This window comes from Sciurus vulgaris, assembly GCF_902686455.1.
Source record: "Sciurus vulgaris genome assembly, chromosome: 2".
Lineage (NCBI taxonomy): Eukaryota > Metazoa > Chordata > Mammalia > Rodentia > Sciuridae > Sciurus > Sciurus vulgaris.
In genome coordinates, this window is record NC_136462.1 from 15,340,048 (window position 1) to 15,355,769 (window position 15,722).

Consider the following 15,722-nt stretch of genomic DNA (forward strand, 5'->3'; position numbering starts at 1 on the left):
CACTCCCAGCCCTTTTAAATTGAGGCAGAGTCCCACTTGGTTGCCAAGGCTGGCCTTGAACTTGCAATCCTTTTGCCTTAGCCTCCCCAGTAGCTGGGATCATAGGTGTGCAACACTGCACAGCCAGAACAGAAGCAAATTTATATCGTCTGTGTTAAGTTGTTATGGCGATAACAAAACTAATAATCTTACCAGGCTGCCCCACTCAGTGACTTTAGAATTGTTCAGAAAAGAAAGTGAAGGAAATAGATGGACAAAGGGAAGGGGAAAGTCTGGCATGTGTTCGAATACTCTTGAAGGTGATGAGGTGTCTGAACCCAAGAACAAGGCAAGACTGATAGCCAGATTCTTTAGCCCTAACCTGAAGTTTCTTGTAGGAGCCCTCAGTCTCTTGGGACTTCAGTACTTATTTTCCCAGAACCTACGTAGTCCACAGGTGGAAGCTTCCTTTTCTATGAAGGTAGTAGTCACGTTAATTCAGTCTTTTTTTTTTTTTTTAAATGTGCTGAGGGTGGAACCCAGTGCCTCACATGTGCTAGGCAAGTACTCTACCACTGAGCCATAACCCCCAGTCCTAATTCAGTCTTTAAACAAAATCTCTTGCTGTTATTCTCCCCCTACACATTACTGTGATATCACCAGCTGTGGGGTGCAAAATAGGGGCAGTAGGTACTGAAGTGTGGGGTCCTGACTGCCCAGAAGTTTCCAAGAGCAGGCCCCACCCACGGATTGCCCTTGTGGAGAGCACACGCGGTCTGTGAAAGAGCACACTTTATTAAGGGAAGCAGAGCGCAGCACGGTGACCAACAGAGGGCACCCCACACGGCGTGCTCCAAAAGATACAGGGGGCGTTTTGCTAATAAAAATCAACAGGAACGTGGCTTCCTCTGGGCAACTTCCCCACGATCGACCCTTTCAAGGGTCAAGAAAACTCCTGAAGGCAACTGTGGTTTGCTAGAGATAGAGCCCCTCAGGGGTGCCTTCTTGCTTTTTGTAAAGAACGTTTTCTTTAGATTTTTTGAAGTCTTCATTTGTTACTTTCATCCTCCGTTCTCTCAAGGCCATCAGACCGGCTTCTGTACAGATTGCCTAAAAGAAAGAAGTCAGTGTGTTCAGAAAATGAGGTATTTTTAATCATAGCAATTCAGAGAGCTATTTTGAAATAAGGTCTAAGACAGACTGAACAAAATGCTCATTGGGAAGATTATTTTAAAAATGTAAAAGGATCTGAGATGGCTTAAACTGGGAGTACTTTAAGTCGGCTGGCCAGGAGGCAAGGCTGTGTCTAGATTTTGGCTCAGGTTCTAACAACCTGCATGTGGCCTGACAGGTTAGTAATTTCTCGTAGCTCTACTTTCATTAAACACGTTCTTAGGAAATACAGGAAATTATGCCCTGAAGCCCAGAGGCAGTGAGAGTAAATCCATTTTATCTACCAAGGGTCAGACCATGTATTCCAGTCAGATAGTGTAAGTTGCAGTGTATTAATTCTAATGTTAATTTTCTCACAAATTGTCAAAAAACATAACCCTTGTAACTCTTGGTTTTGTTATAGTCATCAGGTTATTTACTTAAAATGGTTTAGCCAAAAAGTGAGTGTTGCTTGTGCACAGAAAGAGAAAGCAAGTGGTAAAACAATCGCCGGTAAATCTGTGGGTGTTTACTGTTATTACAACTTTTCTGAAGGACTGGCATTTAATAGAGACATTACTCCCCAACTAAGCAGCTAACCTACTTTTCTATGACTGAAGCCAGTGACCCAGAGGCCCAGTGCAGTTGCTGGCCTGGAAAGTACCACGTGTGCCACTCCTACCTAGCCACGGCACTTATGCTGATGAAGACCCACATCTTCCCAGGGAAAGCAAGGTGTGCCCACAGTGAGTGCTACCAGGCCTGGTTTATAAACCCTGGGCACCTGGGAAGAAACACCTTAACTCACATACAGTTGTAATAAAGCCAGGGGTACAATCTGGTATAACCTGTCAGAATGCAAATGGAGAGACGAATGTAGCGGGTGCTAGGTGAGCAGACATTCTTCTCCTGGCCTGGGTCTTGCAGAGGTGTCAAAATTATGCCAGTGACTCATTCTTGTGGCAACAGGGATTTTAGAGTCACTTCATAAAATAATTCATCAAACAACTTCAAATAAAAAAAAGCAAGTCTACCATTTGGATGTAACAGTAAACGGATATGAAGAGTCTGTTAAGACCCACACACACCTCTCTCCCCAGGAGCACTCAGTCTTTCCTGATAGAGGAGTCACCTTTCCAGAGATGAGGTGACCCAGCTCAGTTAACTCACCTTGATGTCAGCACCAGAGAGGTCATCCTTTGCCATGATCAAATCATCCAGGGTTACGTCATCGGCCAGTGTCATCCTGCTTGTGTGAATCTGAAAGATGCGCTTCTTGGTCTTTTCATCAGGCAGGGGGAACTCAATCTTCCTGTCGATGCGGCCTGCAGGTACAAAGCTTCCAGTCACGCCCCCTCCAGACCCAGCTCTGCCCTCAGAAAGAGGCCTCATCCTACCTCCCCTCAGCGTGGTTTCGGTCAGATGGTGTTCTGCGAGAATGACACCCAGATCTTAAAAAGTAAACATCTGCTTTTATACTTTGCAAACTTCTGTATTTAAATTCACCCCATTTAAAAGAAATCCTCTTTGCTTTAGTATCCTCAGAAATAAATGAAAGTGGGGGCTGGGGATATAGCTCAGTTGGTAAGTGCTTGCCTCGCAAGCATAAGGCCCTGGGTTCACTCCCCAGCACCGTGCCAAAAAAAAAAAACCCCAAAAAATCAAAAAAACAGTTCTTGAACAGCACATTTAGTGACAAAGGAGAGACCTGTCTGCTACAAACATTACAAAAGATACCAAACAAATCACTGCTTTCTTTCTTGCTACCTGAATGTAAATAATAAGCCCAAGCTGGTATACAAATTATTTCTTCAGGAAAAGTGTTTGAGGCTAAAAAGGGAATATTATGGAGAAAAAGATCAAGGTGTAAGATTGTAATTCAAAGGGCCAAGATGCAAAAACTAATATACCACTCTTAACTATAATCTCAAGGGGGCATCTCTTTGGTAAATCAGATTCTAAGTTTCACTATAGCATTTGCCATTATATATATATCACTTTATAATTACCCCAAAGCACAAACATGTTAATTCTCTATGATGAAACAAAAGCAAATTTAACCTGGTCTGATAAGTGCTGGATCCAGAGTTTCTATTCGGTTTGTGGCCATGATAACTTTCACGTCTCCCCTTGAATCAAATCCATCCAACTGGTTCAACAATTCCAACATTGTTCGCTGAATTTCTCTTTCACCTCCAGAGTTTGAATCATATCTTTGGAAAAGAGAAGAAATGAAGACCCAAATCTCCTGCTAAAGGGGAAGGACAGCAAAGGCCTTACCATGACAGAACAACTCAACATTCTCTCCTATTCTCTCCTCAATCCAGATGTCACTCCCTTCTAACCATTCTTCTAACCAAAAAACTGGCCTCCCATGCTGTGTCCTGAACGTGTCCCCCAAAACTTATGTGTTGAAGGTGATTAGTGTCTTAAGGCTGGTGGGAACTAGCTTAGGCCTCTTCACCGTGCCCCATGAGCACACAGCATTTGTCCCCTTTTGCCTTTCTGCCACGTGTTTATGAGAACTGTGCAGCAAGTAACCATCTTGGGAACACAAAGCAGCCCTCACCAGACACCAATGCCAGTACCTTGATCTTGAACTTTTTAGCCTTCAGAACTGTGAGAAAATAGACTTCTGTCTTTATAATTTACCCATTCTGTGATATTTTGTTACAGCAGCACAAATGGACTAAGACACCTGTCAACCAGCTACAGATCACAAAATTCTTCATAGCAGTTTTTGTGCCTGAAATTGGAGTACTGATTCTGTCTTCCTCTTCCAGTTTGTGGTCTGATCCCACAACCTGACTGAACTCCTCAAGGGCAGAGACTACCATGTTCACGGCTGTATCCCTTGAAGCCTGGTGGTCTTAGCTCAGGGTAAGTTGTAGTTATTGAAGACTGACCAATTTCCAGATATACCTAGCTCCTGGGTAGCCAGGTAGCTGCTACCTGGCTTCTGGAGAGCAAAGTCCAGAACACCCACAGAAGGCCACAGACAACAAGAACTTGCCACACAGGCAGAGCTCAGTGATCATTAATGCTTAAAGAGCTGTGTGATTTTTTTTTTTTTTTTTAACCTCTCATCAAGGCAAAACAGGTGGAGAACTTTACCTTTTGGTCCCAATGGCATCGATTTCATCAATGAACACAATGGATGGTGCATGTTCTTCAGCAACTCGAAACAATTCCCGGACGAGTTTGGGCCCATCACCTAGGTACTTCTGAATAAGTTCGGAGCCAACCACTCTCAAGAAAGTGGCCGAGGTTTGGTTTGCTACTGCTTTGGCTAACAAGGTTTTACCTATTTTAGATAAAAAGAAAAAGGATAACAAAAACCCTCAAGTGCTGTTTTAATTTAGAAACATTACCACCTTAAATGGACACCACAGATGGGTGGAGCCCAGTGATGAAAAGGCATACCACCATCAGGTGTCCTGCAGTTCTAAGTAGGTAAGAGGAAATTTAGAAAAACCTAACACGTTTTGATTATTTGAACTATTTTCCTAAAAGTCATCACCACATCAGAAAATATATACTTGATTAGTTTCAAACCTTGACCCAAAGTCTCCACTGAAGAAATATAAACTATAATTACCTATAGGAAGACTTTCTCTGTACTAGCAATGAAATAAATCTTTTTTCTCTAGGTGAGCTTTCCTTGGGTCTCTTCAAAATTGCATATAAAATTAATCCGACCCATCCAACCCAGGATTGGAGAATCAAATAACTAGAGTTATCAAGGATGATATACCATCTGGAATCCTAGGTTTGACCCATCAAGGGGATGGGTTGTAGCTCAGAGGTAGAGCACTTGCCTAGCATGTGTGAGGCACTGGGTTCAATCCTCACACCACATATAAATAAAGGTATTGTGTCTATCTACAACTAAAAAAAAAAAAGGCTTTAAATGTTCTTTTTAAAGAGATAACACCTAAGGTTCATGACACAGGTCACATGGCCTACGACCAACAGAATAGTTACTCTGGGTGGGCTTGCTGTCTGCTCAGGCACCCGAGTCCTAACTAGCATTTGATGGAGCCCACAAATGAGAGCTGTGGAAAGCTTAAGACTTTTGTTGATCTTGGGTGACCTTTGAGGATAAGGCAGTTCCTCTCACTGATCTCAGGAAGATCTCAAACCATATCTCCAATACTTTTCTATTCACTTTTGGGTCCAAAACAAAGAGCATCCAACTTGAGAATTTTAGAATTGTTAGACCTTAACCCCTTTGATGGTAAGTGAAGCCATGTCTCAGGATTGAGTGCTGCCTCAGGACTCGGAAATAACTGGAGCACAAGTGGCACCTTGAGACCAGCAGGGGAACCCAAGGAGGAGTCTGGCTGCCGAGTGACAGAAAACTCCAGAGTGGGAAAGGACAGGGAACTAAACTTTGCAATATATGACAATGATATTCCCTTATGTAGAGTGGCAGGTGAAAAGGTTTAGGGGCTGGATTACTCCCTGAGAGATCAATTAAAGATGGCTATAACAAAAAGAAAGCCTTTTCAATGGATGGGATCTTATATTCCAGAAGCAGCCAGACCAGCTGCTGGGTTGCTTCAATAGCCACAAGGATCACTGAACAGGTCTCCCACTTGTCCGAGGGGCCCACCTGCCCACTGCTGTGCCCCAGGCCTGCAGGCTAACGCTCTGTAAAATGTGCAGTTGTGCTTCGGGTCTCTGTTATGGTTCCAGGTGTTACCTGCTCAGTGCCCCAAGTCACTGAGTCCTGGGTTAGTCACTAGCCTCTTTGAAACATTAACTTCCTGAGCTAGAAGATGAGGGGCTGAAATAGAGTGATCACTTCTGGCTCCAGACTTCTGGGCACAGGGGCCTGCTTTGTCTTTGAAGTGGGCAACCCCCAGCACATCCTCAGGAATATGACCAAATATATGTGTATTTTTAGCATCATTCACTCACACATTCATTTAGCAAATATGTATTCAGTCCCAGTGGGTCAGGAAAATGAACCTGATCTGAACACCCTAAGTAGCTTTCAAAGCAGTAGTTCTCTGCTATAGCTCCAGGGCTTGGCTACATTCTAGATAAATCTGTCAACTCCTTTGGGGATGAGACCACCTTTAGTATTTTTTAAAGCTTCGAGGTGATTCCAATGTAAGTGTACAGCAAGGTTAAGGACCAGTTTTTGTCGGGGGTGCTGCGGATTGGACCCGGTGCTTTACACGTGCCAAGCAACATGCCCTACCAAGAAGCTACACCTCCAGACACTCAGCACCTGTTTAAACTAAGGAATTGTGTTCTCACTGGACAGTTTAGTAATTACAATAGCAAATGCTGCTGCTCAAGATAGAAGCTGAGTACTGTAAAGTGTCAAACCAGCATACCTGTGCCAGGTGGACCATAGAGAATGACCCCCTTAGGGGGCTTTATACCCATCTCTTCATAATATTCAGGGTGGGTGAGAGGAAGCTCCACAGATTCCTAAAGAAATGAAACACTTGGTAAAAACAAGTCTTTCATGTTGAAATTATTAGCATTATTTGGTATGAGAATATCTTCCTTTCAGCAAAATAAGCAAAAATCTCACTCTTAGAGACAATACACTTAACTTTCATTAACAGCAAGGGCATACTGAAGAGGACGTCTGCCCCAGCTAAGCTCCTAGCAGCCAGCTTCACACCCAATTCCCTTTAAATTTCCAGCAAAAGTCAGCGCTGAGCAAGAGTGACTTAAGAAAGCTAAAATTCACACTTTTCAAATAAACTACAGATAAGACCAAGAAATATTTCCTGATGGCTGTTCCCACCTAAGGACATTTAACCTATTTCCCAGCTGTCTGTGTTACCAGTGGAGATCTGTGATGATAATTCTGATTGACTTCCCTATGGATTAAAGAGCATGTAGAGAGCTGTCCCACAGCATCCTGAACGACCACATTCTCCAACCCCCAGAACCACTGCTGGAGTTGGGATTATGTTCTAGACCCCAACACCGTGTAAGCATGTGCAGTCCACACGCTTCCTCCATACAACACTGGGGGTTTCTAGACAGCCACAGCCAAAGTCAATGGAAATATGTCTTCACACAATTAAACATTACATATAGTAACTATGAAGCTGCCGTTGCTGTAGGAACTATCGTACCATTTATATTTACTATCTAATTCAGGATTAACAAAAACAACCCATAAGTGATAAGCTCCAAGACAGTCACTAATCTGATAAAAACAAATTCCAAAGTACCCTAAATAGGAGAGCAATAAGAAACTAAGTCTAAAAACCCAGAGCTGGTTCCCAGCCATACCTTAATTTCCTGGATTTGGTTGTCCAACCCCCCAATATCTGCATAGGTCTCCTGGGGGGCCTTTTCCACCTTCATCACTGTGACCAGGGGATCTGTGTCATCCATCAGCACTCCTATCACGGCATGCACCTAACAAGGAACACCAAGCTTTAACACAGGAACAGTCTGTTACAGCAAAGCATGCCAATTATGGCATCGGTCTCCCCTCCCCACCATAGGAGTGCTTTGGCCATCCACTTCCTAGGGACAGGTGGTCAGGTCTAAGAGGGAGAAGAAAGCACTCCTATGGGCTTCCTTAGAGACTAGCAACTCACTTTGTGGTTGAGCAGGACTGAGCAGCCTGGTTCCAGCAGATCCTTGTCCACAAATGAAAGGATGCTGACATAGTGTTCTGAGCCCACAGATGTGGACACGATGGCATGATTGTCATCAATGATCTCTTCCAAGGTTCCTACTGACATTGGGGTCCCCCTCAGATCATCCACCTTTGATCTTTCCTCCTATAGAATACACCAAGGAGAAGCAGATTAGACTTAAAAGGCAGGTGATCCTTAAGTTTCCTCATTTTACAGAATAGCTGATGCTTTTCTAAGGTGCCTAATATGGCTTCACACAGTCCTGGAGAGGTTTACCTACTGAAATCTCATTTATCTGTTGACCCAGTTTCAGATTCTAAATAGAATTCATTTTGTAAAAAAGAAAATTAGAGTTAACTTCTCCACTTACCTCTTGCTTTTCTTCTAATGGTTTCATTTGTTCCTGATTTCTAATGAATTCTTCTTCCATGAGAAGATAGTCTTTAATTCTTTCTAACTTTAGTAATTTCAAGCGGCACTGAGTGTGAGGTGTCACTGTAATTAAAAAATAAGATTTTATTTTACTCGGAACTTTGCAATTAAGGAAAAAATATTAGCATTTTAATCTTTTTCTTGCAGTGCTGGGGTGTCATGCTTGCTAATCAAGCACTCTACTACCACTGTGCTGCATCCCCAGTCCAAGATTTTGTAAAAATCTCACTTTAGCTTGGGGCAGTGGCGCACACCTATAATCTCAATGACTCAGGAGGCTGAGACAGGAGCATCGCAAATTCAAGGTCAGCCTCAGCAACCTGGTGAAACCCTGTCTCAAAAAATAAAAAGGCCTGGAGATGTGGCTCAGTGGTACAGCACTCCTGGGTTCAATCCCTGATACCCAAAAAAAAAAAAAAAGAAAAGAAAAATACCACCTCCCCGCCCCCGCCAAAAAAAAAAAAACACAACAGACCCAAAATAAAATAAACTCATTTAATTTGGAAAAATTGTGAAAAAGTAAAGGTTTTATAACTGTCTAAGCAAGCAAGTGCCAAGATGAAAATGGGAAAAGGAGGCTGGCAGTTATAGCCAAACATCTAAAAATGGGAATAAGGTTTATGACCAAACAGCTAGAGCAAAATGACACATCCTGACTGAACAGTGTATATATTTAAAGAAGAAAAAAGACATCGACCCACAAAATAGTTGGTTTCTTTTTCCCACAGACACATGCTGCTCGGTCAGCATGCAGTGTTAAAGCCAGGTGTGTTCATAATGCTCATCCATTTGTAGCTTTCATAATATCAGGGATATTAATCTTTCCACACTTTCTTTTGAAGTCTCATGCTACAGAGGAGTTTTATCATTCACATAGAAAACTCTGTCAGCCTTCCATAGTTTCTGCGTTTTCTAGCTTTCTTCAAAAGGCCTCTTCTTCCCTAAGGTTAAATATATCCCTGAATTTTTCATTTAATTATTTTCCCATGTATATCTATAATCCATCTGACAAGAGGCAAGAGGCCTGATTTCATTTTCTCTGGACAGAAGATTAAAAAAACTCAGTCATTTATATTAAATAACCCATTCTATTGTCTGCTGAACTGAAATGTCACCTTTAACATACACTAAATATCAGTATATCATAGTAGACTTAATAGATGATTTTACTATCTGACTCCCTTTGTTTTTAACTAAGAATATTTTTTAGAATTAGCTTATTTCTTTTAATTAGGGAAGGACACTGTTAGATGGGCATGGAGATGGTCCTTAAACTGAAGCCTGAAGGGATGAGAAGCAGGTAGCCATGGGAAGGACATTTTAAGCAGAGGGAAGAGTAAGGGTAAAGGTCCTGACGTACAGAAAAGTTGAAGGACACAAAGCAGGCAGTGTGACCAGTGAGCAAAGAGGAGTGGCAAGGTTGAGCATGGAGAGGTGGGCTAGTCAGGACACCTGTATTTTGTGATCAGCAGGAAGCCAATGAATTTTAAGTTCAAGCATTACATGTTCCAAATTTTAATACAGTGACATCCCATTTCATGAAATACGTTTCTGAATTACACAAGTTCAACCTGGGCTTTGTAATCTAAAACCATACTGTTATGGTTTGGCTCTTTAATGTATCCTGAAAAGCTCATGTGTTAGGGAATGCAGGAATGTTCAGAGGTGATGATTAGATTATGAGAGCCATAACTTCATTAGTGGATTAACCCATTTAAAGGATTGGTAATTTGAATGGACTACTGGGTAAATGGGGTGTAACTGAAGGAGCTGTCCTATGCCACAATTTGTTTAGACCCAGAGCCACGGAGTCATTAACCATAGACTGAGACCACAGAAGCTGCGAACCCAAAATAAACATTTTCTTCTCTAAGCTGCTCTTGTCAGGTACTCAGGCCACAGCAATGGAAAGCTGACCAACACACGTACTTTTGATAGGCTAGAGCTCGCTATTTAAAGAAAAGAGAAATGGAATATCTTATAGTGAGACAGACTTGTATAATGCTACATTTTAAAATAAAGATAACTCATACTAAGCTAGAGGAATGGCAGAATGGGGTTGTGAGCACAGAGCTTGAGGTTTAAAGACTCTAAGCTACATGCACAGAGATGGTTCCCCCAGAAACTGGGAAGACAGGAAGGGGGAACCATGTCAGTACCCAGTGGTAGTTTGCTGGCAGCATCTGGTCCCTTTGTTTTCTTCTTCTTTTTCCCCACTCTGGTCGGTACAGGAGGTTCATATTTTTTTTTCTTATCCTTGAGTTTTTAGAAAAGCAAGAAAAAAAGGTCAGGTGGAAATCATAAAACACAAATGCATTTCTGTATTACCACCATCTATTTCCAGGTGGTACAAATTTCCTTATCTTTTAGGATATTTTAAAAACATCTGTTTTTTTAAAAAATTAGGTTTCATACTCTTACAATTTTAAGTAAAATGTAAATGTGACCATTTTATAATACACAGTAGTTACAGTGAGTTGACTACTCCAAAGGTACAGAGGCATCAGAATCGAGTTATATACCCTAAGTTTGAATAATGTGAGGCAATTCCTCACTCCTCAGAATACTAAACACTAGTCACAATTTACTTTAACACTTCTGTCATACTTTTATACATTTAAAATTCACTAACTCACAAATACCTATGTGATGGTCAGGTCAATAACCTTTTCAAAACATGAAAACTATATTTTATCTACAGGTCAGGCTAGTTAAACAACTATTAGATGATTTTGTCTTTATAAAATTCCTGAATACCCAAAGAACTCAGTTGAGACCTATGACATTTTCCATAATTTCACATCACAGTACACAAGTAGTTTCTTACGTACCTTGTCATCCTTCTTGCCACCTCCAGGACCATGACCACCACTCTGACTTTGACCCTTAAAAAAAAAAAAAAAAAATCAGACATAGATATAAATTCAGACTATCATCACTTCAAAAGAACATCCATTTTACTGTCCTGATTCTAAAACATCTGCTTATTCTAACATGTACGAACCCAAGATGTGCCTTGTAGCTGATGTGTGCATTTAGTGTAGTGGAAATTATTTGCAACTGATTGAATCTTAGAATCAAGAGTAACTCTCTTAAGAAGTAGATATAAGGAGGCTAAGGTTCTGAGACCATTACTTCTTGAGTGGAAGGTATACAGCTTGACATTCTATAATATAAAACTATCAGACAAGGTTACCAAGAGTATATTTCAAGGAATCAACTTGTGGGAAGTTGTCATTATATGTAACAGACAGTCATTTACTCTATATGGACATCACCCTAGGATCCAGAGGACTTTCAACTACATCTTATCTACCTCTCACCCCTAAAACCTGGGAGCCACCAGGCAGGTCTTTCTATTCAATCTGAAAAGCTGAATCACCTTAAAATGTTAAGAACTTAGTGAAAAAGTCTGATGGAATTTCTTATTTTTAAATAGACCTTTCATTTATAGGACAACACTTGACACAGAGCATGACTTAGAAATGGTGCCAATTTGAACATTATTTAACAGTGAATTTACTGATTAGAGGGGCTTGTTCAGCACCCCTCAAATCACTTCCATGTAGATGACTCTAAATTAATATACATGCAGTTTCATTATCAAGCAACTATACCATGGTTATCAAATAGAATTAAGCACAACTCTTAAAACTTTGTAATTTACTCTGAAGAAGGTAATTAAGGGCCCAGAGAGATTTTGGGTAATACAATTTGTTTTGCTTAAACAGGTGGTTCAAATTATAGGCCTTTAACAATTACTTAAGGAAACCTGCTGATAGCTAAGGCAGCAAATGTTGGTGTGATGCTTACTACGTGCCCAATCCTACTAGATATTTTTCCTTTACTCTCATTAATTCCATACAATCCTCCAAGAAGGGTTCCTTATTCCCTCATTATAGATGAGGAACTGCAATAAGCCTGAGAACAAGGGCTGTGGAATTAGATGACTCCAGGCTTGAACTCTGGTTCTATTACTGTAGGCTCTGTGGCCTCGGGTAAGTCAGGTCATCTCCTTGAGCTCTGGTGTCTGTAGCTTAACTACAGAGCAGGAATGATACTAGCTCCTGCTGCAGAAAATGACAAACTTACTACATACTGATTTAAGTTAAATTCTCACCAATATGATTACTAGTGAATAAAGAAGGACAAGGTCAGGATTTTGTCAGTCTGGCTACAAAATGTAGGCCTTAAAACAGCCCATATCCATTCTGGTTCAGTTTTTTGCTCTCTCCTACCTCCATTCCTTCATCCCTGTTTTCATCTAAACCATCTTCATCCCTGCCTCCCCTGTGCCCCACTCCCCGCCCCACCTCTGGTCCTGGGGAATGATTCCAGACCTTACTTGGGCAAGCATTCTTACATAGAGCTACATCCCCAGTGCTCAGCCATCTAGACTTTTGGACTCTAGCCTCCAATATGAAGCCTCTGGGTCCAGTTTTTCCTCTCACCAATATGCCTATTGCCTTTAAAGACAAACAGGTGACCCTTCAATTCTTTCATAACCATTCAGAGCTCCCTGACCTTTATGGTGTAATGTCCCAGCTCCCTAGTTTGGCATGCCTAGCCCTTGACAACCTGGCTGTACCTAAACTTTCTGGGTTCATCTACCTTTCTCATGATCCTGCAAGTCAGGAGAACATTTTCCTGAATGGGTCCCACATTCCACCTCTGGGGCATTTCATGTTTCTCATTCTCAAGGAAAATGCACTGATTATTGAGGCCTTATGCCAAGTAGTTTGCTAAACATTCTTGGAATATTATCCCATTTAATTCTTACTAACACTAAGAGACTGATACTATCACTACCCCCAATTTACCGATAAGAAAACCAAAGGCTTGAAGAGGCTAAGTGACTTCCGTCGTGTCACAAAGTGTCAGAAACAGCCATGAATCACATTCAGGTCTACTAGACACCAAGATCCAAGTGTTTCTTTACTGCTCTAGAAAAGATGGGGCTCGTGTTCCTTACTGTGTTTCACAGCAAAATAAGGCTAATTATTCTCTCCAGGGAACAGGGAGGAAATGCTGTGAACAACACCCGGACAGGCTTAGAACTCCACCTGCAGGTCCTCACTGCGTGTTCTGGCCTTCTTCCCATCCAAGGTTCAGGCTAACCGCAGTCCCATCTCGGGTCCTTTGCACTTGCTGTCCCTTCCTTCCTTCGGATACTTGCAGGGACTGCTCCCTCAATTCAGGCCTCTGCTCAAATTCCACCTCTGCAGAGGATCTTTAGCTGACACCCTATCAAAAACAAGCCAACCCAGCCATCCTTTCCCTTCCCGTGAAACGGGTCAAGACAACGGCCAGCGCCAGGCCGCCGCTGCTACAATGCGTGCTGCTTTCTGTGCCCACCCGCCTTCTCCTCCCGACCGTAAGCGCCGCGCGGGGGTCGGTCGCCAACCCCGCTCAGCCCTGCATCCTTGGCGCGCGGCACGGGTCGCGCCCCGGCGTCGGGCTGTTCACTGGATCGCGGACACGCCGGCCGATGTACTACGCGCGCCTCGGCCCTGTCCCTCCCTGCTCCGCCTGTCAAACGCACCGGCTTCACGGCTCCCCCGACGCCCACGCCAAACGGCTCGCCGCCCCGCGGGGCCTCCGCGGCGGGAACGAGTCCCACCCTCTGCGCTAGCCCTTCAACCTTTCCCTCCGAAGGCTCAGAAAACGCCTGCCCCAGGCGCCCCAAGGAGCGCCGTGGCCCAGCCCGGGTCGGCGGAGAGCTGGCGAGGCGGCCGCTCTGCTGTCCCCCGCGCGGGGACTCACGGCGCCGGCAGCGGCCGCAGGCCCCCGGCCCGGCCCGCGGCGGACCTGAGTGCCGTCTCCCGGAGGTCCCGCGAGCCTCGGCCCGCAAAGGACAGTCGGCCCGCGGGAAGGGAGAGGGAGGACCAAGCTCCTCAAAAGTCTCCTCGTTCTCTCGCCCCGGCCCTCTCCGGTACTGTCTCATCGCGACCACCAGCCGAAACCCTTAGTCACTCACCATCTTGCCTCGGCCGCTCCGGCTGCCGCTGCCGGAAGTGCATTCTCCACTCAGGAGCGGAAGTTGCTGGGAGACGCTACGGAAACCGTTGGAGGCCAAATCTCATACGAATAAAGTTGCGCCCAAAGAGCAGGTGCTGGTGGGTTGAGATAGCGAAGTATGTCGCGCACGTGTTGTCCACCTTGTAAATATTTTACATGAAAAAAAATGTTAAGTACCTTCCACTGGGCTCTTGTAAATAACTTAGAACAATGATGTAGACTGTCAAAGAACTGGGACAACTGTGAAAATAAAAAAGTATGCGAAATAACTGGAAAGAATGTATCTCTCCAAGAACTGGAGTGGCATTTGGAACTGCTAACTTCTCGTGCACGTTCGCAGAAACATTTAGATTCTGCAGTTAGCCTCACCTGAGAACATTACTTTGTGTAATGAGTCGTGTAAACCTGTTTCTTCCCCTGATGACTTGTGATTTGTGATGATGTCAAATGTTATCTTAAAACTTCTCATCTTGAACTATTTTATAAAGTTCAACCACCAGGGCATCAGAAAGATGGCAGACATCCCTTGCCTCTAGAAACTTCTATCAGCATGTGCTCAAAATACTGTATCTTGGGGGCTGGGGATGTAGCTCAGTTGTGGAATGCCTTGCTTGGTGTGTGTTGGGCTCTGGGTTTGATCCTTAGCACTGCAAGGGGGACTACACACACACACACACACACACACACACACACTCTCTCTCTCTCTCTCGCTCTCTCTCGCGCGCGTGCGCTCTCTCTCTCTCTCTCTCTCATACACACATTGCATCTTGCTGAACAGGAGATGGATTTTTTCCTTCTTTTTTGTCTGCTTCAAATTAATTTGCACCTATTAACACACAACATATCTGCTCTTTCCTATTATTGCTAAAACACTTGTTAAATAAAAGTTTTGGGGCTAATAGTGTCTGTGATAAAGGATTTGTTGAGCCAATACAAATGGTAGATAAAGGTAAACAAACAAACAAACAAACAAAAAAAACAGTCGTGGGACACATTCCCTAAGCCACCAGCAACATGACCAGATAGCAGTTGGGGAAATGTCCACCAGACCTAAGGGGCTTGTTGTATAGTGAAAATTTGAGAAGGAACAAATTGCTTACATTGAACCTACATTGGCTATAGAGAGCACAACACCACAAAGCAGGAAAAATCCCAGGAGGAGGTTAATTCATAAAGAGTTTTTGCTGCTTCTTGGATGGCTGGTGGGTGCCAAAAGCAGTATGCATGTGACCTTGATGGGGAATCATCAGCATACAGGAATATGGAGCTGTTTATTTCTTGTTGATTTAGCTTGAAGTTGCAAGTTAAAATGAACTCTTTCCTCCCTCCACTCTCTGACCTGTAACTTAATTTGGGACATCTCAGAATTCTATTCTTATGCTATAATAGGAACTCTTGGCATTTTCGACCTCTGTTAACAAATCTGGCATCTATTCTACCCGATACACGAAATCGCAGGATAGGACAGGTAAAGACAGCGTTTCGTTCCATTGCTGAAGGCAATGCCAGCGCTGACGG

The 15,722-nt window shown here is 43.2% G+C and overlaps 2 protein-coding genes across 2 annotated transcripts in view; one reads left to right on the plus strand and one right to left on the minus strand.

Annotated features, from left to right (window-relative positions):
* NRDE2 (NRDE-2, necessary for RNA interference, domain containing) overlaps positions 1-4,246 on the plus strand; it is a 50,942-nt gene extending 46,696 nt beyond the window's left edge. Inside the window, exon 15 of the mRNA XM_079129299.1 lies at positions 3,331-4,246. The gene's annotated coding sequence lies outside the window, so the exon portion shown is untranslated. The remainder of the gene's footprint in view (positions 1-3,330) is intronic.
* Positions 780-14,181, minus strand: PSMC1 (proteasome 26S subunit, ATPase 1). The gene is made up of 11 exons (XM_079129290.1): positions 14,164-14,181; positions 11,018-11,071; positions 10,346-10,442; positions 8,125-8,249; positions 7,713-7,898; positions 7,399-7,527; positions 6,480-6,576; positions 4,246-4,435; positions 3,193-3,344; positions 2,302-2,456; positions 780-1,089 (listed from the first exon to the last, which is right to left on the minus strand). Exons 1-11 carry the CDS (start codon positions 14,164-14,166, stop codon positions 955-957), a joined length of 1,323 nt encoding a protein of 440 aa, XP_078985416.1. The 5' UTR covers positions 14,167-14,181; the 3' UTR covers positions 780-954.
* Positions 14,182-15,722: the final 1,541 nt, after the last annotated feature.

Bases quoted from the DNA above. Each gene is read 5' to 3' on its own strand.
- PSMC1 (XM_079129290.1), bottom strand. The intron at 8,250-10,345 runs GTACTGACATGG...TTTTAATTACAG, and splicing joins TGCCAGCAAACTACCACTGG to TGACACCTCACACTCAGTGC. The intron at 4,436-6,479 runs GTATGCTGGTTT...TATCTAAAATAG, and splicing joins CTATGGTCCACCTGGCACAG to GTAAAACCTTGTTAGCCAAA.